The 26877-nt window shown below is 39.7% G+C and overlaps 1 protein-coding gene across 1 annotated transcript; it reads right to left on the bottom strand.

The window, feature by feature from the left end:
- Positions 1-15276: 15276 nt before the first annotated feature.
- On the bottom strand, positions 15277-22009 carry c26h19orf25 (chromosome 26 C19orf25 homolog). Its single transcript, XM_072244187.1, has 3 exons — positions 21908-22009; positions 17473-17629; positions 15277-16021 (listed from the first exon to the last, which is right to left on the bottom strand). The coding sequence occupies exons 2-3, from the start codon at positions 17606-17608 to the stop codon at positions 15819-15821; spliced, it is 339 nt and encodes a 112-aa protein (XP_072100288.1). The 5' UTR covers positions 17609-17629; positions 21908-22009; the 3' UTR covers positions 15277-15818.
- Positions 22010-26877: the final 4868 nt, after the last annotated feature.

The raw sequence follows: 26877 nt of genomic DNA, 5'->3' as shown, positions 1-26877 counted from the left end.
GTGGTTGTTTTCTAATCTCATACACGAGCCGAAGCAACGGATTTGAGAACACCACTTGTCTTTGCTGAACGTACACAGGTAGAATTGACAGAATCATTGGATGGTAATGCAGATAAAAATGGTAATGAAGATTGCCACATGTGTTGAGTAGTTCATGCGTATTGCAATGGTCATTTGCCTTTCTTTCCAACAACCTTCAGTTCCTGATGATTCCAATACAATCCTGCAGGAATTACAACCGTCAAAGTTGAACGTTCAAAGCAAAGTTATTTTCAAAGTACATATATGTCACCATATACAACCGTGAGATTGTATATGTATACAACCCCAATAACCAGAACAGAATCAATGAAAGGCCGAACCTACAGGACAGACAACCAATGTACAAGGAGCAACAAACTACAAATACAAAAAGAAATAAAAGAAAAAGAAATTAAAAATAAATAAATAAGCAATAAATATAGAGAATGTGAGATGTAGGGTCTGTGAAAGTGAGTCAATAGGTTAACCATATAACAATTACAGCATGGAAACAGGCCATCTCGGCCCTTCTAGTCTGTGCTGAACTCTTACTCTCACCTAGTCCCAACGACCTGCACTCAGCCCATAACCCTCCATTCCTTTCCTGTCCATATATCTATCCAATTTGACTTCAAATGACAACATCAAAACTGCCTCAACCAGTTCTGCTGGAAGCTCATTCCACACAGCTACCACTCTCTGAGTAAAGAAGCTCCCCCTCATGTTACCCCTAAACTTTTGCCCTTTAACTCTCAACTCATGTCCTCTTGTTTGAATCACTCTCACTCTCAATGGAAAAAGCCTATCCATGTCAACTCTATCTATCCCCCTCATAATTTTAAGTACCTCTATCAAGTCCCCCCTCAACCTTCCACGCTCCAAAGAATAAAGACCCAACTTGTTCAACCTTTCTCTGTAACTTAGGAGATGAAACCCAGGCAACATTTTAGTAAATCTCCTCTGTACTCTCTCAATTTTATTGACAACTTTCCTATAATTCGGTAACCAGAACTGTACACAATACCCCAAATTTGGCCTTACCAATGCCTTATACAATTTCAACATTACATCCCAACTCCTATACTCAATGCTCTGATTTATAAAGGCCAGCATACCAAAAGCTTTCTTCACCACCCTATCCACATGAGATTCCACCTTCAGGGAACTATACACCATTATTCCTAAATCCCTCTGTTCTACTGCATTCTTCAATGCCCTACCATTTACCATGTATGTCCTATTTTGATTAGTCCTACCAAAATGTAGCACCTCACATTTATCAGCATTAAACTCCATCTGCCATCTTTCAGCCCACTCTTCTAAATGGCCTAAGTCTCTCTGCAAGTTTGAAAACCTACTTCATTGTCCACAACACCACCTATCTTAGTGTCATCTGCATACTTACTAATCCAATTTACCACCCCATCATCCAGATCATTAATATATATGACAAACAACACTGGACCCAGTACAGATCCCTGAGGCACACCACTACACACCGTCCTCTAATCTGACACACGGTTATCCACCACTACTCTCTGGCGTCTCCCACCTAGCCACTGCTGAATCCATTTTACTACTTCGGTATTAATACCTAACGATTGAACCTTCCTAACTAGTCTTCCGTGTGGAACCTTTTCAAAGGCCTTACTGAAGTCCATATAGACAACATCCACTGCTTTACCCTTGTAAACTCTCCTAGTAACCTCATCAAAAAATTCAATAAGTTTTGTTAAACATGACCTTCCACGCACAAATCCATGTTGACTGTTCTTAATCAGACCCTATCTATCCAGATAATTATATATACCATCTCTAAGAATACTTTCCATCAATTTACCTACCACTGACGTCAAACTCACAGGCCAATAATTGCTAGATTTACTCCTAGAACCCTTCTTAAACAATGGAACAACATGAGCAATACGCCAATCTTCCAGCACCATCCCCATTTCTAATGACATTTGAAATATTTCTGTCAGAGCACCTGCTATTTCCATATTAACTTCCTTCAAGGTCTTAGGGAATATCCTGTCAGGACCTGGAGACATATCTACTTTTATATTCCTTAAAAGTGCCAATACTTCCTCTTCTTTAATCACATACTTTCCATAACTACCCTTCTTGTTTCCCTTACCTTACACAATTCAATATCATTTCTCCTTCGTGAATACCGAAGAAAAGAAATTGTTCAAAATCTCCCCCATCTCTTTTGGCTCCACACATATCTGTCCACTTTGATTCTCTAAGTGACCAATTTTATCCCTCACTATCCTTTTGCTATTAATATAACTGTAGAAACCCTTTAGATTTATTTTCACCTTACTTGCCAAAGCAGCCTCATATTTTCTTTTAGCTTTTCTAATTTCTTTCTTAAGGTTCTTTTTACATTCTTTATATTCCTCAAGCACCTCATTTACTCCAAGCTGCCTATATTTATTGTAGATCCCTCTCCTTTTCTGAACCAAGTTTCCAATATCCCTTGAAAACCATGGCTCTCTCAAACTTTTAACCTTTTCTTTCAACCTAATAGGAACATAAAGATCCTGTACCCTCAAAATTTCACCTTTAAATGACCTCCATTTCTCTATTACATCCTTCCCATAAAACAAATTGTCCCAATCCACTCCTTCTAAATCCTTTTGCATCTCCTCAAAGTTAACCTTTCTCCAATCAAAAATCGCAACCCTGGGTCCAGTCCTATCCTTCTCCATAATTATATTGAAACTAATGGTATTGTGATCACTGGACCCAAAGTGCTCCCCAACACCTACTTCCATCACCTGCCCTATCTCATTCCCTAACAGGAGATCCAACACTGCCCCTTCTCTAGTTGGTACCTCTATATATTGCTGCAAAAAATTATCTTGCACGCATTTTACAAACTCCAAACCATCCAACCCTTTTACAGAATGGGCTTCCCAGTCAATGTGTGGAAAATTAAAATCTCCCACAATCACAACCTTGTGCTTGCTACAAATATTTGCTATCTCCTTACAAATTTGCTCCTCCAATTCTTGCTCCCCATTAGGTGATCTATAATACACCCCTATAAGCGTCACTACACCTTTCCCATTCCTCAATTCCACCCAAATTGCCTCCCTAGATGAGTCCTCTAATCTATCCTGCCAAAGCACCGCTGTTATATTTTCGCTGACAAGCAATGCAACACCTCCCCCTCTTGCCCCTCCGACTCTATCACACTTGAAGCAATGAAATCCAGGAATATTTAGTTGCCAATCACATCCCTCTTGCAACCATGTTTCACTAATCGCTACAACATCATATTTCCAGGTATCAATCCATGCTCTAAGCTCATCCACCTTTCTTACAATGCTCCTAGCATTAAAATAGATGCGTTTAAGAAACTCTCCACCTCTTACTCTCTGTTTATCCCTAATGGAGCAAACAACTTTGTTATCTTTTTCTTCCTGTGGGAACAGTTTAGTGAAGTTGAGTGATGTTATCTCCCCTAGTTCCAGAGCCTGATGGTTGAGGGGTAATAACTGTTTCTGAACCTGGTGGTGTAGGTCCTGAGGCTCCTGTACCTTCTTCCTGGTGGCAGCAGTGAGAAGGAAGCATGTCCTAGGTGGAGGGGGTCCCTGATGATGGATGATGTTTTCCTGTGACAACACAGGAACTGCATTGTAGATGTACTCAGTGGTGGGAGGGTTTTAACCGTGATGGACTGGAATATATCCAGTACTTTTTGTAGGATTTTTCATTCAAAGGCACTCATGTTTCCATACCAGGCTGTGATGTATCCAGTCAATATACTCTGCACCACACATCTATAGAAGTTTGTCGAAGTTTTAGATGTCATACCAAATCTTCGCAAACTCCTAAGGAAGTAGAGGTGCTACCGTGCTTTCTTCGTAATTGCACTTAGGTGCTTGGCCCAAGACAGGTCATATGAATGATAACACCAAGGAATTTAAAGTTGTACTTGCACTCAGTACAATAAAGACTTGCCCCTGGTTTTACACTCTTACAATTTTGGTCAACCAATCACAACATTTAAGGGCTTACTAGCATGGCAATCCACTCTAAATCATCAGGAACATACATTTTGAATCAAGTTATAGAACAAGACATGCACCAACTTTTAAAATTACATAGTAGAAGTGGATTGAATGATTGTGTTAAGACAAATTATTAGTAAAGACATATCTTTGTCTGTATCTGAAGTTAAAAATAAACAACATCAAGGAGTAACCACTGGGGAACTTCAGACTTCTGTTCTGAGAAAGCAAATTTACTGACTGATCTGAAGGAAAGTTGCACTTGTCTCACTCACTTATTCTTCAATACTTCATTGACAGCTTTCCAACTGGTCTTTACCATAAAGGAGGGACTTCTTCTCTAGTGAAAACTGACACTGCTGAATAATTCTCCACCTTCAGATGAATTCTGTGACCTCTCCTTATTTTCTTACATTGAGAATTTCTGTTTAAAAACATATATTTTGGCTTTTACTTGTACAGTTTGTCTTCTTTTGCACATTGTTTCCCAGTCTTTGCCTGTGCGTAGCTTTTCATTGATTCGATCACATTTCTTTGTATCTACTGTGAATACCTTCAAGAAAATGAATCCCAGGGTAGCATATGGTGACTCTAGGAGCCATACTTATCTTTTTTCTGTCTGTTTGTATTATGTTTTGTGATGTGCATTTATTATGAGTTACAGTAATTTGTCATGTGGGTTGGGGTGTGGTAGAAGCAAATCTTCATTCTTTGGCTCCCTCTCTCTCTAACTAAACTGAACTAAAACTAACAAGGACAAAGCATGAAACTGCCTATACTCATTTGCATTCAGGACACCCTCAAAAGACAATGTCTCAGAAAGATAGCTTCCATCACCTTGGACATGCCCTCTTCTTATTGCAACCATCAAGGAGGAGGTGCAGGAGCCTGAAGGCACACACTCAACATTTCAGGAACAGTTTCTTCCCCTCCACCATTAGATTTCGAAATGGACAATGAACCCATGAATGCTACCTCAGTATTTTTTCCTTTCTTGCACTAATTACTTAATTTAATTTTATTTTTCATATATACTCACTGAAATGTATATTTTTATTGTCATATATTGCATTGTACCGCTGCTGCAAAGCAACAAATTTCACAACATACGCCAGTGATATTAAACCTGATTCTGATTCTGCACCCAGAGGAAACTCATGTGGTCACTGGGAGAATGTACAAACTCCTTACAGACAGTAGCCAGAACTGAACCTGGTTCACTGGCACTGTAAAGTGTCACTCAATGCTATCATGTATGCCCGACACTGGGCAGATACCAGCCATGCAAAGACATATCACACACATATTGCTTTGGTCAGTTTTACAATGGGCATGATTGCAAGCATGATCAATTCTAGGCAAATCTGCCTTTATGTTTGACTTACGTAATTTGTATGTGTTCAATTTCTACGTTTCAGCCTCTGTGCATTCACATTTCAATATTCAGCCTAAAATAATTCCTTAGAACTTAACCACATTGTTCAACTTAAATTCATTAAATAAAGTTTGATGAAATAATTAATCATGTTTTGCCATTTATTTGACTGTTGCTATTTTTTTTTAGCATTTTGAGGCAATAAGCTGTTTGGCAGAGAATATTAATTATTTCACACAGCAATAAAAAAGGCATGATTTGGTTATTTGTAAAGAGATTTACTCCATGATTCCATGTCTCTCTCATTTGATTAAAATGTTGAATGATAAGAGTATTAGTTTTCATTTTTATGAAAAATATATATTAAAATATGTTATCACAGTCACTGTCATATCAAATTGTTTCATCTATAACACTAGGCTCAGCAGGGTTAAGAATATAATGATATAAGATATCTTCAGGAATAAAGATTCAGTAGGTTAATGTGTGTTCGGTAAAATACACATTACACATTAAAATACAGAGCACAGCCAAACTGCATTCCTATTTTTGGATCTTTGTAATATTATACAGTACACAATTCTTCAAAGAAAACCTACTTCAGCAAGAGAAACCAAAATGATTGCTATTTTTGCCTTGGTAGAACATTTCAGTGCCATAAGGTTGTATTTCTTGTAAATATCTCCATAATTAGTGGGATTGTGAGAAGACAAGAGAACTGTATATGACATTACACAATATTTCTATAGTAACTGGAGATTCTGAGATGTAGAAATCAATTTTCAGATGCTTAAATAGTTTATTTCTTAAATCAACAGTGCCCACTTTCTCTACTAAGAACAAATGAGCGAGCCTGTGTTGTGTTGCTCAACAGGACTTCCATTTTATTAACTGCACTAAACGAATGGTTGCCATGGAGACATCAGCCATGTTCCATGATGTACAATTACTAATGCTCATTCTTCCTCACTGATACTTAGCCTACCAATTGAATGAATGCTATGAAGAAAATAATTCATTTTCTTGCTATTTATTTTCCTTAATAACCACCTCAATTTCAGTATTGCTGTTGTACATTTGTCATTCATAAGTTCTTCTCTGTCCTGGGTATGAGTTTAAGAAGAAGCATTCACTTTATTTCCAGATCCCACTTATCTGGCTTGTAAACTCCATTGCACAAAATTCACTGGTATTGCAGAACTTTACTGCTGTACAAGGATCCATTAACATGTCACCCATTCCTTGCCAACATCTTTGCTCCCATTCTGTAATACAATGAAGTCAAATCTTTTAAGTCCTTTTACTATTCCTTCACTCCTCCACTACTGATGCTGCCTTCAAATGCATCTCCTCCATTTCCTGAACATCCCTGTTCACCACATCTTCTTGCTGCCTGATAGAAGCGATAGAATTCCTTGTCTTTACCTACCACCCGATTAGCTTCCGCATCCAACACATCCTCTGCAACTTCTGCCATCTCCAAAGGGATCTTACCACAAAACGTATCTTTACCTTCCCTCCTCCATTTTCTGCAGGGATCACTTTGTGATTCCCTTGTCCATTTGTCCCTCCCAGCATTTTATCCCTGTAAGCAGCCCAAGTGCTACACCTTCCCATTCATCTCCTTCCTTACCTCCATTAAGGGCCCCAAACAGGCCTTCCAGGTGAGGCAACGCTTAAACTGTGAATCTGCTGGGGTCGTTTATTGCGTCCGCTGCTCTCGATGCGGCCTCCTTTACATCGGTGAGACCCATCGTAAATTGAGGGGCTGCTTCGTTGAGCTCCTCCATTCCGTTCACCAAAAGTGTAACTTCCCAGTGGCCAAGCATTTTACTTCCCAATACCTTTCCAATATGTTGGTCCATGGCCTCCTTGTGTGCCAAGATGACACCATCCTCAGGGTGGAGGAGCAGCACCTTATATTCCGTCTGGGTAACATCCATCTTGATTTCCTCTCCCCTCCCCTCTTCTATTCCCTAATCTGGCCTCTAACGTCTTCTCACCTGCCTATCACCTTCCCCTGGGTCACCTCCTCCTTCCTTTTCTCCTATGGTTCATCTTCCTCTCCTATCAGATCTCTTCCACTCCAACCTGTTATCATTCCCACCCACCTGCCTTCACCTATCACCTTCTACCTATCCTCCTTCCCTCTCCTCACCTTTTTATTTGGCATCGTCCCCTTCCTTTTCAGTCACGAAGAAGGCTCTTGGCCCGGAACGCCTACTGTTTACTCTTTTCCATAGATGCTGCCTGATCCGCTGAGTTCCTTCAGCAATTTGTGAGTTTTGCTCTGGATTTCCAGCATCTGCAGACTTTCTTGTGTACTGTTTGTTTTACTATGCTCAGTGATATTTATAAAATTACAGCATCTCACCTATAACACAGTTTGTACAATAACATTTTAGTGCTGGAAGAAAGATACAAACTGGGCAGGTTTTCAATTAATCATCATTCACAGAAACCTCAGTAAAAATTAGTACTTCTATTAGACTGGACTAAACTCAATTAACCTTTTAAGTTCAAAGTAAATTTATTATCAAGGTATGTATATGTCACCATATACAACTCAGAGATCAATTTTCATATGGGCATACTCAATAGATCCAATAACCATCATAGAATCAATGGAAGATCGAACCGACAGGGTAAACAACCAGAGTGCAAAACGCAATGAACTGTGCAAACACAAATAGAAAAAAAGAAATAAGAATAATAAATAAATAAATAAAAAAATGATAAATACTGTATCAAGAACATGAGAAGTGAGACCACAGGTTTTGGGAATATTTCGATGATGGGGCAAGTGAAGCTGAGTGAAGTTATCCACCGTTGGTTCAAGAGCCTGATGGTTAAGGGCTAATAGCTCTTCCTGAACCTGGGAGTTTGGGTTCTGTGGCTCTTGCACCTTCTTCCTGATGGCAGCAGCAAGAAGAGAGAATGAGCTGGGTGGTGGGAATCCCTGATGACCGATGGTCTTGGTCTATTGACTACAATGCAACAATGTAAACAAAACAATGTACAATGTATCATTTTGGAATTTGGAGAAACAAGAAGTTAACTTTTATTGCATATAACGTACTTAATTGCCTAATAGTGCTGATGCTTTGCAATAGTTCAAATAAGCTAAAAATGTTTTGTTGATGATTTTCATTTGTACTCAGTTTCTGAGGCTTCTTGCTTAAGTGTTCAACAATGATCAGCCAGCTTTGATGGAATCCAGTTGCCCTGATATTGTTTCCCCATGACCATAATGTCCTGATGAAACCATTCACCATTCTTGTCACTGACAGCGCCAAGATTTTCAGGGAAGAAATCTAAATGGGAATGCAGAAAGTGAACCTTTAGTGACACATCGCACTTCATGGTTTTGTATGCTTGAAGCATGTTGTCAACCAGCTACATGTAGTTTGGTGCTCCGCAGTTATGAAAATATTCTGCAACATCCTTGAATGCCTTCCATGCAATTTTCTCCGGTCCCACTAGAAGTTTTTCAAATTGCCTGTCATTGATGACTGTTTGATTGTGGACAAACAAAAATGCCTTCCTCAATCTTGGCATCAGTTATTCTGATTTGAACTACGAATTGAAATAACAAATATAGGTGATTTTATAAAATGGTGCATGATTGGGAAATTGCATGGTGATTTTCATGATCAGCAGCCCAAGATCCGCAAGATACACCCAAAAGTATTCAGGAAGTAAAATCTTTGTTGTCCAGTGTATTTGCTATAAATCTGATGTAAATTTTCTATTAGGATTTGAGATTTGGCATAGTATTTAGACAGAACTTGACATTGACCTTCACCAATGCCAAAAGACCAAGGAACTGATAGTAGACTTCAGGAGAGGGAAACTAGTGGTCCATGAGCCAGTAATCATCAGACGATCAGAGGTGGAGAGGGTCAGTAACTTTAAATTCCTGGGTGTCACTATTTCAGAGGAATTGTCCTGGACCTATCAATAAGTATAATTGTGAAGAATGCACGACAGTGTCTCTATTTCCTTAGGAGTCTGCAGAGATTTGGCATGTCATCAAAATCCTTGGAAAACCTCTCTAGATATGTGGTGGAAAGTGTGCCGATTGGGGGCATTCTAGCCTGGTATGGGAATACCGATGCCTTTTGAGCGGAAATTCCTACAAAAAACAGTGGACTTAGCCCATTGCGTCATAGGTAAAATCCTCCCAACTACTGAGCAGATCAACATGATACGTTGCCATAGAAAAGCAACATCCATCATCAAAGATCCTCACCACTCAGGCCTTGCTCTTTTCTTGCTGCTGCCATCAAGAACCTCAGGAATCATACCACCAGATTCAAGAACAGTTACTACCCTTCAACCATCAGGCTCTTGAACAAAAGGGGATAGCTACACTCATTTAAAGACTCTTTATTTTGTTATTTCATGCTCGTTATTTATTTATTATCTGCATTTGCACAGTTTCTTTACAGATAGCAGTTCCTGTTTAAAAAGAATCTTGGGGTTGTATGTGGTGACATGTAAGTACTCTAATAATAAATTTACCTTGAACTTTCAAACCCTGTAAAAGATTTAAGCTTCACATTAATTTATTTGTTTTCTCCCCTATGTTGCACTGGAATTGAAGTTATGTGGTGCTCGTCCTTCCTTTACCTGGTTATGCCACTTATTTCAAAAATTGGTTCCTTTTAACACTTGATTATAAGTTTCTAATCTGTTCATATGGAGCTTAAAAACCCTTGAAATTTTGCCAGCATTTTCATTTCAAAGTTGAATATATTTCCCTTTCAGTCTATTGAAATAACAATTTGTCAAATATCTACTTTATGCATATACTTATCCAGAGAAAGTAATCAGTCACTATTGATCTGAATCTCTTTGGAATTGTAACTTCAGCTGTTCTGCAACACAACGTTCTGTTTGGACGACCGATAAAAATTAGATACTTATCATTAATTTAATTTTCATTGTAAATGCTTTACAAGAATGCACAGAGTCCATTTTACAGGATGTAAGCAACTTTTATAAATGTATTTCATGCAAATGGTGCCTCAGGAAGTCTACTTAACTGATGGACCATCACATCAATTTAAATTTCTCACACAATGGCCGGTGGCCACTTTATTAGGTACATCAGCTTATTAATGGAAGTATCTAATCAGCCAATCATCTGACAGCAGCTCAATGCTTAAAAGCAGGCATACATAGTCAAGGGGTTCAATTGTTGTTCAGACCAAATATCAGAATGGGGAAGAAATGTAATCTATAGTACATTCCAACTGGCTTCACTGAATGAACCATGGCCAGTAACCAATAACACGGCTTAACAAGATCCAACTGTAGCATCAAACTTCCCATTGGAGGAGAAATCAGTTAATGTAGTAAGTAATTGGAACTTAAAACTTACTGGTCTGTGTGGCCACATACTGTACGGGCCATTGCATGCAATCACTTAGCTGTCATTCTTTGTCACCACTTCATTTTGTGAAGAGAGGCATTGAAAAGATTAGTCTGTATGAAAGATTGGAGGTTTGCAGTAAAACTTACAATTTACATTATAACTGAGAACTCAACCAAATTATTACATATCTGCAGTATTAGGAGGTATAATTTCAATTAACTAACTTTAAAGTATACATAACAAACTAAATACTTTAATCAAAGCATAAAATATTTAATGCATTTCTGTGCATGTTGTGATTTGAAAATTTGCAGCCTGATCTGTCTTTCAGCTGAGTTGTACACATTAGTGTAGCAACACCATCAAGAGAGTGAATGCCTAGTTATGTGATAAATTAATGTGTCAGACCAGAGGACACAGCCTCAGAATAGAACAGTGTCCATTCAAAATGGCAATGAGGAGGAATTTTTTTCGCTAGAGCGAGGTGCACCTGTGGAATTTGTTGCCACAGGTGGACGTGAAGGCCAAGTCATTGGTTATATTTAAGGCAGAGGTTGATTAGTCAGGAATACCAAGAAGGCAGGAGACTGGGGCCAATATAATGGATCAGCTACAATGAAATGGCGGAGCAGATATGATGGACTGAATGGCCTAATTCTGCTCCTATATCGTATGGTCTTATAATCATTCAGAAGTGATAAGCCTTTTGGCCCATTGTATCTATGCTGACCATCAAGTAACCATCTATACCAGGGGTCTCTAACCTTTATTACACTGTGGACCGGTTTAATATTGACAATATTCTTGCAGACCAGCCGACGGGGAGTGGGATGTTCAAGTAGGGTTGCCAACTTTCTCACTCCCAAATAAAGGACAAAAGTAGCAGTCAAATACGGGACACTTATGTTTACCCTGAGAAAGACTACCATGACGATGAAGCCTTGCGCGGGCACCTGCGACATGCGCATGCGTGTACGTGCAGATTTTTTTTCTACAAATCGGTTTTGGCTTAAACTTTCCGATTCTGTTAAGTGAAACTACACTGTACATACATTATTTCTACTTTATGTAGGCTGTGTATTTATATCATTCCTGCTTTTATTATATGTTAGTGTTATTATAGGTTTTATGTGTTATTTGGTATGACTTGGTAGGTTGTTTCAAGTTCAACAGTGCGTGACAGGGAATGAAGAAAGGTGCAGCTGACTCATATCGTTTCATATCGCCAAATCATATCATTTCCCCGCAGACACCGTAGTACATGGTTTGCGGCCCGGTGGTTGGGGACCACTGATTTATACTAATCCCATTTACCAGCATTTGCTTCACAGCTGTTTTAGCCTTGACGATTCAAGTGCTTGTCTAATCAGTTCCTAATCCTATTCTTGGCATAGATTACAATTGACTTTGAAATTACATGTGCAACACCAGTAACATACAACACATATCTGTGACTTATCCTGTTATTGTGCTGACATTGGCTTTTACTGTTTGCATGATTTGTGTTTTTTTTCCCCCTCTCTGTGCATTGGGTACTTGTTGGTCTTTTTTAATGGGTTCTTTTGGGTTTCTTGTTTTGTGCCTGCCCTTAAGGAGATGAATCTCAAGGTTGTATAATTTATGCATTCTTTGATAATAAATGTACTTTTAACTTTGATTTTAAAATGCCTACAGTACTAGGGATTTAAAAAAAATGCAAGGACAGTAACATTTCAGATTTCTCACCCAGATCTGTCAAAAACACCCACAGACATTGTAAGGGCATCTTACACCTTCTGTGGATAAGGACTTAATTACAATTTCATTTGCTGAGTCTTAAATTGAAGCTAGGCTGGAACATTGAAAAGTAAAAGACTGCAGGTGATGGAAATTTGAAATAACAACAGACTGATGGAAATATTTAGGTCAGACAGCATCTGTGGAGAGGGTAGTTCTTCACGATAGTGTTTATATTTCCTCACCAATGAGGAAAGTTAGACATGTTTTACGTTGCTGGAAAAGGAGAGGGGTGTAGAAAACTAAACAACTGTCTGTGATAAGACGAAGACCAAGAAAGGATCGAATAATGTAAGGTGATGCCATTTGCAGCTGAGAGAAGGTGTTGGATATCTTTTTACTTCCCCAATATGACAGTTGACTCCTCTGGAGGACACAAATAAACGCTGAGGAATAAAAGAAAATACAACACCCTTACGAGATACAAAACCATTGATAAGAGCAAAATACTGCAGATGGTGGGAATCTGAAATAAAAATAGAAACTGGTAAAGCTGATTATCTGAAATTGTTGAGCTTAATGCAAACAGCCCTTGGGATACTGCCGTCAGAAGATGAAATGCTGTTTCTTGAGCTTCATTGGAACAGGGCAAGATGCCAAAGACAGGGGGCTGGAGAACTGAGTTGAAAAGCAATTGGAAGCTCAATCTCCTTTGTCCATTGAATGAGGAAAACAGTCTTGAATCTGCAAAACAGTCACTAAATCCACACTGTGCTTCTACTTTCCTCTGTAAATCTTTGAGATGCCGTTCCGATTGCTATTTAAAATCTGCCTCTTTAATACCTCCTCACAGTTCTTTCAAAACATTGTTTTTCCCTTATTCCTCTGAGAGGCTCCCAGAATTATCTGGATAATGAGCTGTTTTCAAAAGTTCAAAGTAAATTTATTATTAAAGTACATTAATGTCACAATATACAACTCTGGGATTCATTTTCTTGTGAGCATACATACTAAATTTATAGAATAAAAATAACAGAATCAATGAAAGGCTTCCCAACTAGGGTGTTCATCTACAGTGCAGAAGACAAACTTTGCAAATACAAAAGAAATAATAATAATAATAATTAAACAATAAATATCAAGGATGTAAGATGGAGTTCTTGAAAGTGAATCTATTGGTTGTGGGAACATTTCAATGATGGGGCAAGTGAAGTTGAATGAAGTTATCCCCTTTGGTTCAAGAACCTGATGGTTGAGAGGTAGTAACTGTTCATGAACCTGGTGGTATGAGTCCTAAGGTTCCTGTACCTTCTTCCTGATGGCAGCAGAGAGAAGAAAGTATGACCTCTGCGATAGGGGGTCTTTAATTATGTATGCTGCTTTCCTGTGACAGAGTTTCACGTAGATGTGCTCACAATTATTACTTTGTCACAAATTATTATTCAGCCCATCTCTCAGAATACTAAGGCAGGTACAGAAAGCATGCTGTTATAATCTCCATTTTATGAAAAAAAGGATTAATAATTAGTTAGGGAGCTATGATAAACCTTTGGAGATCAGATTAAGGGAAAGACCAATGTTGACAAATTTGTGAGAATATCTACTGCAGGTTAGGTTAGAATCAACTCATCTAAGCAAGGACCTGGCCCTCTAGCAATTCTCCTAACCCCACAATAGGTCTACAGTGGATGCAATCTCACTGGTTCTCCACTCGGCTTTAGATCACCTTGGACAATAGTAACACCCATGTCAGGCTGTTATTTATTGACTATAGCTCAGCATTCAATATAATCATATCATGGCTCCAAAACCTGGGCCTCTGTACCCTCCCTCTGCAGCTGGACATCACAGTCTATGCGGATCAGAAAGAACATCTGCTCCTCACTGACAACACTGGTGTACCTCAAGGATGTGTGTTTAGCCCACTGCTCTACTCTCTCTACACTCACAGCTTAAACACCATCCATAAATCTGCCGATAACACAACTGTTGTTCCCAGATTTTAAATGATGACAAGGAGGCGTATGCGAGTGAGATAAATCAGCTGGTTGAGTGGTGTTACAGCATCAACCTTGCACTCAATGCTAGTAAGACAAAGAAGTTGATTGTGGACTTTAAGAAGGGGAAGTTGAAAAGGTACACACACCAGTCCTCATTGAAGGATCAGAAGTTGAATGGGAATGTCACCAGACACTCGCAGATTTCTGCAGATATACCATGGGAAGCATTCTAACTGGTTGCATCACTGTCTGATATGGAGGGGCCACAGCACAGATCAGGAAAAGCTGCAGGAAGTTATAAACTCAGCCAGCTCCATCACGGGCACTAGCCTCTCCAGGATCCAGGATACCTTCAAAAGGTGACGCTTCAAAAATACAGTATCCATCATTAAGGACTCCCATCCCCCAGGACATGCTCCCTTCTCGTTGTTACTATCAAGGAGGAGGTACAAAAGCCTGTAAACACACACTCAGTGTTTCAGGAACAGCTTCTTCCTTTGCACCATCAGATTTCGGAATGGACAATGAACCCATGAACCATCAGTATTTCTTTTCCCTCTCTGTTAACTACTTATTTACTTGATTTATAACCATTTTAAATTTAATTTATAGATGTTATTATAATATATTGCTGCTACAGAACAATTTCACAAGGATATTAAACCTGATTCCGATGTTAAACAGTTGTAAATAATGTCAATCTGTTTCCATTTCTGGAGATGACTGCAATTTAAAGCACAAATTTGAACCACAGTCCAGTGATATCTGTCCTGTTCTACTTAAAACTTTATTTGTGTAATGCAGGTTTACAGAATGATATCCATTTTGGTTTCAGACAGTCCAACAATCTTTTTTTGAAGAATCTGGAACTGTAACTAAGTCCATTAAGGAATCTTAAAGTCGGAGGAATTTGCACAGTCTCTATATCAACATACACAGGGAGAACTTTGCTTCCCTCCTCTATGTATTGCTGCAGATTCCACTCAGATACTCTTCGGCACCAACTGCTTTTCAGGGAGTTCTGGGATAGGATGATGATGGTGACTTTGCTTTGCTGGATAACATTGGTAATTTCTGTAATCATTAGCCTTCCACCCACTTGGTCCTGGTGTTCTACAAATCCTTTATGCCCATGTTCATGCAGTATCTCAGAAATATGTAACGCCACTTCTTCATCCATTTCACAAAACCAGAGGGAGAAGTCATACTCAAACTTTGAAAGTAGTCCATTAGAAGATGCTGCTTTCTTGAGTGCCATCAGTTAAAATATAATCATAATTTTAATAACCATTCCTTGAAACAACTTAGTTTTGAAAATTCTTATCTTTAATTTCAGAAATACTTATGTCAAGCTGATCTCCTGCTTTCTTCAGCTGCTCACACTGTGCTGCCAACTCACTGAGCTCCTTTTGTAAACGCCTATTCAGTTCAACATACTCTCTGCTTTGCTGGTACTGAGAATCCACATCTGGCATTGACACTTCTGCTTGGCCTGGGCTCACAATCTCTGTGGGAGATTAGAAAGGATTTTTTTTTAGTAAAATGGCATCCGATCCCATTGCAGAAATATGTTATTCTTATACTTCATTTTATAAAGCTACATCAAGAAGATGGTTTTGGGGTTCTGAATGATTAGATGAACTTATCTCGTAGGTTGCAATTTTACTGGGCATTTTCACCTAGCTTACAGAAAGCAAAAGCGATAGGCGTTTATGAAAGGACTTTTAAGTTTCTCCTGAGGTGCTCTGCAACCAAGAAAACATCTCTGTAATTTCACAGACACAAGAGATTCTGCAGATTCTGGAAATCTTGAGCAACATACACAAAATGCCAGAGGGTCAAGCAACATCACAACAAGGGAATAAATGGTCAAAGTTTCAGGACTGGAAAGATGGAGACAATCCAGAATAAGAAAACTAACTCTGTACTTAACATGGAGATCAAGGAAAACATTGGATGAGTTCACTTTTAAAAAAAAATGTAAGTGTCATGTGAACACTTGCAGGAATATCTTAATAGCTCACTTTCATATTACATGAGGAGGAATGAGAGGTGATGGTCTTTGCACTGTACTGCAAAACAACAAATTTCACAACATATGCCAGTGATAATAAACCCGATTCTGATGTGCCTGGCAGAAGGGATACTTTGACTCAATGTGTGGTAATTTAAAGTATGCAGGCAAAAAAGCAGGTGGAAAGTGTACAAATTAAACTTCTAAGTATTCTCAAATAGATAGCACCTGACTGCTTAAGAAAAAGTGAAACTGAAGCTCAGTGTAAATTCTGATTTAAACACATCATACAACTTTAAATATTTATAGTCTTCTGAGAAACCAAGTTCTTACACCTGCACTTCCTGAACATTAAAGAACATATTTCCATTAAATATCATCTTAGCAAATTATAACACCATTTGAAATATTAAGTATCACTACTGTAAATCAATCTTTGCACAACAAGGTTCAATACACAAGATAATGTACAAATATCTTGATCTGGTATATTATTTGAGGCATTAATATTGGCCAGAACTTCAAGGAAGCATTTCTAACTCTTCTTTGAAACGCTGCCTGAGCAGAGGCAGGGCTTGCTCGGTTTAATGTCTCCGAAAAAGCAGCATTTGTTTGTACAGTACTGAAGCGTCAACCCATATTTTGTGCTGAAGTTTTAAGTAGATTAGATTTTAGGATCAGTTCCCACAAGACCTTTTAACCCACTGCCAGTTGTCGGGTTAATTAGAAATGACTAAAAGATACTTTCAGGAATCCCTACTGTAATATTATTTCATACAATGTAGCAGTTGCAGAAATTCTACTGTTATAATGATTTTCTTCGAATGGTTCAGCAATAGAAGAATCTTGTATATTAAAGTTAATTAAAAGAAGGCAACAGGTAGTGAATGTAATGATAATGAAAGAATGAAACAACCTGTAATTTGTTATTAAAATTAAAATACCTTCACTGCCTTCAACGAATAACGTGAACACTGGATCATCCAGTCTGGCACTTCTGACATCTTCCAAAATCTGTTCAACAGTTGGAGGCTCAGGCCGAGTTGGCAGAATGACACGCTTCTTGTTTGTTGATGTCATACCATACACTCATGTGCCAGTCTTCCACAAATGAAGAGCACATGCAGTTTTGTTAAGGGAAGAAAAACACAAATACTGAGTGAAATTTTATTACAATATGCATGGACTAGGGCAAAAGAACACACTTAATCGGCACCTTGTCTTCAATCTATTTTTTCTTTACAACCTTGATCAATGTACAGTGACATATGCCATTTATGACATGGCTATTCTTGATACATCACTCATACAGGAAACCTCTACCACCAAGCAGGATAGAATGATACCACTAAGGAAAAGATAACTTTGGATTTGGTGTTGTGCAATGAACCAGATTTGATTAGGGAGCTTAAGGTAAAGGAACCCTTAGGAGAAAATAACCATTATATGACAAGAATTTACTCCTCAGATTGAGAGAGGGAAACGGAAATCAGATTTATCAATATTATAGTTTAGTAAAGGCAACTACAGAGGCATGAGAGATGAACAGGCCAAAGTAGAATGGAAGGGGGCCCTAACAGGTTAGATGGTAGAGCAGCAATGGCAAGAGTTTCTGGGAGTAATTATGAAGATGCAGGATCATTTTATCCCAAAGCATTCTAAAGAGAACGAGGCAATTGTGGCCGACAAGGGAAGTCAAAGGCAGCATAAAAGCAAGGGCATAATACTGCAAAAATAATGTAAAGCTAAAGGATTGGGAAGTTTAAAAAAAAACAAAAGGCAACTAAGAAAAGCAATAGCGAAAAGATGAAATATGAAGGTAAATGAGCCAATAATATAAGACGACACCGGAAGTTTTTTTCTGATATAAGAAGAGTAAAGAAGAGGCAAGAATGGACTCCAGATCACTGGGGAAATAGTAATGGGGATCAAAGAAATGGCAGATGAACTGAATAAATATTTTATCTCAGTCTTCACTGTGGAAGACACAAGCAGTATGCCAAAAATTCGAGAGTGCCTGGGGGCAGAAGTGAATGCAGTCATTTTAAGCTGAAAAGTCTGAAAGTGGATAAATTATCTGGACTGGACTACACCCCAGTGTAATGAAGGAGGTAACTGAAAAGCTTGTAGAGCCATTAGTAGTGATCTTTCAAAAGTCACAAGATCCATGACTGGTTCCAGAGATCTGGAAAATCACAACTGTCACTCTACAATTTAAGGAAAGGAAGCAAAAAACAGAAAATTATAGGCTGTTGGTCTGATTTCAGTGGTTGAGTCCATTTTTAAAAATGAGATTTGAGGGTACTTGGAAGCACATGATAAAATAGGCTGTAGTTGGTATCATTACTTCACGGGGAGATCTTCCCTAACAAATACGTTCAAGCTGTCCAGCAAGTAACAGGCGGGATAGACAAAGGGGAGTCAGTGGATGTTGGATTTTGAGAAGGCCTTTGACAAGGTGCCACACGAGGCTGGTAAACAAGATAGCAGCACATAAATCTGCAAGAAAGATACTAGCATGGATAGAAGTCTGGTTCTCTGGCAGGAGGCAAATAGGGAATAAATGGGAACTTTTCTGGTTGGCTGCCGGTGTTTGGCAGAGGTCAGTGTCGGGACTGCTGCTTTTCCTATTAGTATTTGGATGACTGCTTTCTGGCAAGTTTCCAGATGATACAAAGATAAGAGGAGGGGCAGGTAGTGTAGAGGAAGCAGAGCCTGCGAAGGATTTGCATGGGTTGGAAGGATGGGTAAAGAAGTGGCTGATGGAATAGCGTAGGGAAGTATATGGTCATGCAAATTGGCAGAAGGAATGAAGGCAAAAATTCACAAATCAGAAGTGCAAAGGGACTTGGGAGTCGTAATGCAGAATTCCCTAAAGATTAGCTTGTAGGTTGAATTGGATGTAAGGAGAGCAACTTCAATGTTAGTGTTCAATCAAAGAGTGCTAGAACTCTTTGAAAGGACATTTGAAAGAACTCTTAAAAGGACATATTACTGACGTTTTTATGAAGCATAGGTCAGACCACATTTAGAGTGTTCTGTGCATTTTAGGTTTCGTATGTATGGAAGGGTGTGCTAGCATTGGAGAGGATCCAGAGATTTATGAAAACGATCTTGAGGATGAAAGTATTAGTGATTTGAGGAGCTTTTGATGGCTCTGGGAATGTACCATTGGAGTTTAGAAGGATGTGGGGCATCTCACTGAAACCTACTGAATTTCAAAAAGCCAGGATTGAGTGGATGTGGAGAAGATGTTTCCTATAGTGAAGAAGTCTACGACTAGAGGGCACAGCCTCAAAATAAAAGGATGTCCTTCAGAACTGAGATGTAGAGGAATTTCTTTAGTCACAGAATGGTGAATCTGTGGAATTCATTGCCATAAGACAGTTGGAGAACAAGTCATTGGATATTTTTAAAGCAGAGGTGGTAGATAGGTTCTTGATTAGCAAAGGTGTCAAAAGTTATAGGGAGAAGGCAGGAGAATGGGTTGAGGGGGAAAAATAAACTAGCCATGACTGGATGGTGAAATTGACTCTACGAGCCAAATGGCCTAATTCTGCTCCCATGTCTCATGGTTTTAAAATACTAGACCCAAAATCAAGAACATAACAAATATGAGCAAGAACAAGCCATCTGGCCTGTCAAGCCTGCTCCACAAGATTATTGTTGATCTGTCTGTGGACTCGCCTCTACCCATCTGCTATTCCCAATGACATTTAATTCCCCAATAATGCAAAAATGTTTACCTTAAATACAGTATACTTAATGAGGTAGCCTCTACTGATTCTTTGGGCAGAGAATTTCAAACTTGTTGCCCTCTGAGGAAACCAGCTCGTCCTCATCTCTAAATCTTTGTCCTAAATCTACTCCCTCACCTACCAGTTGAAGCAACTTTCCTGCCTCTATCTTATTATCCCTTTCATAACTTTATTTCTGTAAGAGTCCTTTTCATCTCCTGCATTCCAGTGAGTATTGTCCCAGGTGACTTTATCTCTTCTCCTCACCTAATCTTCTTATAGGCTAATTTTGCGAATCAATCTGTTGAACCTCCTCTGCACTGCCTCCCAAAGACAGTCTACTTTTCCTCAAGTAGAGATCAGAATTGCATGCAGTTTTCCAGGTGCAACCTTACCACCTCCCAGCTTGTAAATGCAATTCCTCTAGCAAGGAAGGCCAACATATCATTTGCCTTATTAGCCTACTGTAACTGAAGGAGTTGTGTGATTCATGGACCAGCATGACCAAGTCCATCTGCACAATAGGATGCTGCTTTCACCATTTAAATAATAATTTGATCTTTTATTTCTTTCCAAATTGGATAACTGTGCATTTACCAATGTCGCACTCCATCTGCCTGATGTTGGTCCACTCACTTCACCTATTTATATCTCTTTGCAGCCTCTCTGCACAACTTGCTTTACCACTCACTGTAGTGTCGTTGGCAAACTTAGACACACTAGACTGTCCCCTAATCAATAATGTATATTTTCTACAGTTGTAGGCCCAACACCAACCCCTACGGTACCCCACTGACTGGCAATCAGCACAACACCCATTTATTCAAGCTCTCTGGCTTGGTTAACTAATTCTCTATTCATGCTAATACTCCCAACTCCATGCACTCTTATCTTATGAATAAGTCTTTCATGCAGCAACTTATGGAATGACTTCTGGAAATGTAAATATATACTGTACAAAAGTCAGGAACTTTGGCTAGGTAGCTATACAAATATAGATATTACAGTAAGTGCAAAAGTCTTGGGCACATATATATAGTTAGTGTTCAGCAGTTTCCCTCTAGTCGCTGCTTGTAATATCCTCAAACTCTACTGTATTTATTTCCCCCTGTAAATTAAGAAAATGGATTTCAAGGTACTCCAGAATGTTTTGTCAAACAAGGGCAACTTGTCAAAGCGGGTCTAAAAACAGGAAGTCAGCAGGTCGAGCAGCATCTGAGACGGCAAAAGGAATTGTCCATGTTTCAGATCGAGACCCTGCATCAGGAATTGAATCGCTTTAATTCACCCCCCCCCCACCCACCCCATGCGGCCCAACCCACTGAGCCGCCCCAGCGGACTTTGGCTGCTCCTCATCGCAACATCTGCGGTCTCTTGTGTCACTGTAAAACAGGAACTCGCTGCCCGGTGCAAACTGTTGCGACAAGATCGCCTCTCAAAGGGCCGCCCTGCTGCGCTCGGAGGCCGCAGAACCATGGAGAATGGCTTGGGTCCACCGGGCCGGGGATGGGGACTTAGAAGCTACCGAGAGGGTCTTGGCTCCAGTTAGGCCGCAGATGGAGGTTCGCGCGGCACTGGTAGCCCGGTGCGAAGTCCACTCCGACTGGTATCCCTCCACACCTGGGCATCGCCAGAGTCTTACCTTGCACCGCCGCCTGCTTCGTCCGCTGCAGCGGCTCCACGTCATCGTTCAATCAACAGGACGGCCCGCCTCTTCATGGCGTCATCTCTCAATCAACCCGTAGAACGGCCCGCCCCTTCTGACGGCATCGTTCAATCAACAGGACGGCCCGCCTCTTCATGGCGTCATCACTCAATCAACCCATGGAACGACAGGCCCCTTCATGATATCATCACTCAATCCACCCAGAGGATGACACACCCCTTTCATATTATTAATTAATCCAGAAAACGGCGCTTCAGCCCTTTACCTCTTCCACCTATCCCTTCCCAGTTTATTCCTCCAATTCTCTTATCTTCCCTCCCTGACCTATCACTGCCATCGTGTACTCCTTCCCTTCTCCCCAGTCTAGCTGCTTCCTCCTTCGTTTCTAGTTCAGAAGAAGGATTTTGGCTGAAGACGTTCACTGTTTATTCCTGTGGATGCTGCCTGACTTGCTGAATTCCTGCAGCATTTTGTGTGCGATGCTCAAAGTTTCTGGCATTTGTAGAATCTCTTTTGTTTATGATTTGTGACTCCTACTGTCATCATTGCTCGATCAAACGCTTGGACTCATTCCCCTTCCTGAATTAATCAACAGGGCTGAGGATGTGTTTCACCATCTGACGTCAATATGCAGTCTATTTTAAGGTGAAGGAGCACAGCCTGATCATTGAACAAGGCTCCTTACTTCTTGAATCTTTTTTTCACTAGGCAATTTATTAATATGGTAAAGTGGTCGAGATCAGTGAACAGGAGGGCCCAATTCCCTTAGAATGTTGTTCAAATGAGTAGGGGAACACTGTACCCATAGTTTTCCAATAGATTAAAGGTTTTATAGTCCCTCTGCTATTTTTATTTTCCCAGTGATAAATTGTCTAATTTCTGTCCTATTAGAGTTCACATTTGCCATCATTAGCCTTCCTATTTAACACCTAATGAAATTTAAACTCTTCTCGGGCTTCCAGCCAGGTACAGATGTTGATTTTAACTGACGTTTTGATGACAAACTCTGCCGTCTTCATAAGGGATGATCCCTGGGCATGTCTAGACAGCTGGTATTTATAAACCTGTCATCTGTTCCAGCTGATTGGTTATTCCTCATCCAAACTGGTTTCCACTGTCCCACTTTGTTTACAATGGAATTCCAGTTCTTACTTAGAGCGAGATCTTCGTCTTTGTTAAAATTCTTTTCTTCTAGTTTTATTTAAAAAGCTTCTTTTTAGTTTTATTTAAATAGCGGTCCCGAAAGCCATTGGCACAGCAGAGTAATTTTGTGCCATTGAAGTCAATTCTATGGCCATTGCGAATACAATGTTTTGCCTGTGCCGATTTCTCTGGGTAACCCAAACAGATACAGTTCTTGTGCTCCTTGATGAAGGTTTCTACTGTGCAACCGGTCTGGCCGATCTACGCTGCTTTGCATTCACAGTGAATTCTGTAAACGCCAGCCGACCTGAGTCCCAAGTTATCTTTGACCCGCATAAACAGTGATTTGAGCTTCCTTACGGGTTTGTGTATGGTATTAATCTGGTAGTTCTTCAGGATCCTGACGATTCTTCCAGAAGCCATGGAAATACAGGGAAGACAGATGGTGGTAGCGACGGGTTCGTCCTTCCTGATGAAGATGGCAAAGTTTGCCATCGAAACATTAGTTAAAATTGATACCTGTACCTGCTGGAAGCCCGAGAAGAGTTTATTCGTCATGTACGCCGGGAAAGCACTAGATCCTTTTTCACCTAAAGAAGTTACTGCAAATGGTTCCTCATCTATTTTACTCTGATGTTGGTTGGCACCTTCCCCAAGTGAATGGCTGAGACGGTAACCTGGCTGTTCCATTTTGACTTTGGTCAGCTTTGCATCTGAGCCAGATTTATTTACTATGGTGCCATCGAAACCACTCATCTGGTAGCCACTCAGCAAACACCAATAGCCATACCTCTTTGGAAAGCAATAACATTGCCCAAGATTTGGGATTGGAGGTCAAGATTCAAGATTGTTTAATGTCATTTCCAATACACAAGTGCAAAGGAGAATGAGATAATTGTTACTCTGGATCCCATGCAGCTCACAAAAATAATAAGATAAAGAACACAACAATAAATATAAATACGTAAACCAGCTTGTATACATAGATTGATTGTATGTCTGTAAAGTGACACTAGGAACAACATAAGGTGTCTGAGAGTGTTAGTGAGTATTCTAGAGTTATGTGGATAGAGCAGATATTAAAACAGGAACCATTCTTCAGTTCTTATAGTAAATGCAAATAAGTTCGGGATGCTTTCAATTAGTCTTCAGTTCTTATTGGAAATTGCAAGCAGTAAATTGAAGTTAAACTGAGCTACAGACTAAGAGATACGTTTGCAAAATGGTGACCAGGAGATGCTTGTATATGCATCACACAATGAGTTGGTGTTGATTGTCCTGCAGCAATCGAAGCAACTATGGGTTTAAGAAATTTGCACCATAGTAAATAAATTCAGAGAGGCTTGGAATTAGTAAGGGTATTTGAACATTCAGAGCGTCTCCTACTGTTGACATGTAACTCAAAGGAAGCATTATCAGCTTTTGGCACACTGGCCTTCATAGATTAGTGTTGAGTACAGGAGATGAGGTGTTATGTTGAAAGTATATACAATACAGGTGAGGCTTAATTTGGAGATTTGTGCAGGTTTGTTCACCTACCTACAGGAAAGATGTAAATACTGAAAGAGTACAGAGGAAATTTACAAGAATGTTGCTGGGACTGGAGGACCTGAAACATTGAATAGGTTAGAACTCTATTCCCTAGAACATAGAAGATTAGGGGAGATTCGATAGAGGCATACTGTCAGTACTTCCAGTTGAACTCTGTCTTTTTGTGTGTTTCCCCCTAGCTGTCAGTCTGTGGTTTTGTATTGCCTTGTGCTCCTGTCCCCGCTCCTGCTCTACCCCAGCCCCTGTATTACTGAGTACTTCATCTTTCACCTGTTTCTCATTATTACCTGTATTGCTGGCACCTGAGTCTCATTGTGCTCCACCTATCATCTGCCTCTCTTTATTGCTCAGTGTATTTCAGTCCTGTGTTTTCAGCTGTTTGTTGCCAGATTGTGCTGGTGAATTTTCCTGAGCCTTTCTGGTATTTGTGTCTGTCTGTAAACTCTGCCTGATACTGGTTTTTGGATTTCTCTGGATGTTTTGATCTCTGCCTGATTTTGTTTGCACCTTGGCATTTGTTACTCAATTAATATCACTGTGTGCACAATACTGGTTCTGTGATTGCATCCCTGTTCCAGCATCCTGACATATACAAAATTGTGAGGGGTATAGATTGGATAAATGCAAGCAGGTCTTTTTTTTCCCCCACAGAAGTTGGGTGAGACTTCAACTGGAGGTCATATGTTAAGGGTGAAAGGTGAAATGTTTAAGAGGGACATGAGGGGAAGCTTCTTCACTCAGAGTAGTGAGAGTGTGGAAAGAGCTGCCAATACAGTGGTGGATGCAATTTTGATTTCAACATTCAAGAAAAGTTTGGATGGATGAAAGAGATGGCACCTTTGTGTATATACATCCTTGATGGCTGGTTGGCTGGTGCCAGTAATGGTTGGGCAGTTTTGACCACTGATTTTAGAGCCTTTCTATCTGCCATAGTTTCTGTATCATGCAGTTTGCTTGAATGCTTTCTACTGTATGTCTGTAGAATGATGTGTATAGGAGGAAACCTATGTGGTCACAAGGAGAACATACAAACTCCTTTCAGACAGTGATGGGATTTGAACCTGGGCTGCTGGTACTGTAAATTGTGCTAACAACTATGCTATGGAGCTGCCCCAACTTCAGTACATTTATCATTTCAGCCATCAGGTAACTTCAGAGATATAGTACTGGAGGAGGCCATTTGAACTGGCTACCCTGATACTTAATCTATTTGCAGTTCTTTACAGTTCCTTAAGATGGGGAACTGTGATAGTAAAACTAAGCCTTAATTCTGAGTTTGTTATTAACAATTTAGCTACACTAATAATTGAAACACATTCATTATAATAAAATATATAATTTCACAAATGTTTATACCTGCAATGATCACAATCCAATTACATAATCTTTTACTTTTGATCTAAGATTGTGTGCAAAGTTTCTGGCGATGCACCATCTATTCAAACAACATTTCTTAAGGGAGGATGCATTTGGGACTGTACAGGAGTTTTACTTATGAAGTTCTGACTGGAAACACTTGGGACACCATCGCCTCATTATTTCCCCATTCACAGTGGGCTTCTCACTTGATCAATGATTTGCCAAAGATGGCACTTAATTTATTTCTGCGTGCTGAAATACAAAATGGACAATCATTAATGTCACAAGAGGTCAATATCTTCAGATAATGCTTTTACTGCCACTTAACCCAGCAGGTAAGCCAATACTGTTTATAATTACTTGTCTGGCCAGGCAGCACCTATGGAGAAAAGTATAGTTGTCATTCCTGCTGAAGGGTTTCGGCCTGAAACATCGACTGTACTCCTTTCCATAGATACTACCTGGCCTGCTGAGTTCATCCAGCATTTTGTGTGTGTTACTTGGATTTCCAGCATCTGCAGATTTTCTCTTGTTTATAATCACTTGTCCTGTTACTAATCCCCGCACCATCTCTTCTACACTGGTTCAAAATTAGTGGCTAGTGTTATCTTTTAGTCCCTTTCAAAGGACTCCTGCTTGGGCTGTCATCCAGGTCAGAAAAAGGAAAAGAAGAGGAAAAAATTCTAGAGCCAAGCCCATATATTTCAAGAGGTCACCCTACATTCTGTCTTTCCTCAGAAGAAAATGTGTCACTCCAGGAATGTTTCTAAGTAAAGAATAGTTTTTCCTTGAACATGGGGTCATAGAATAGAACAGTATAGAAAATAGCCCTTCAGGCTGACTCATTCGTACTGACTGAAATTGATGCACGATAGAAAGCATTCTGTCTAGAT

This window comes from Mobula birostris, chromosome 26, assembly GCF_030028105.1.
Source record: "Mobula birostris isolate sMobBir1 chromosome 26, sMobBir1.hap1, whole genome shotgun sequence".
NCBI classification, from domain to species: Eukaryota; Metazoa; Chordata; class Chondrichthyes; order Myliobatiformes; family Myliobatidae; genus Mobula; species Mobula birostris.
Note: the sequence above shows the minus strand (reverse complement) of the source record. Positions and strands in the feature narration are given on the sequence as shown.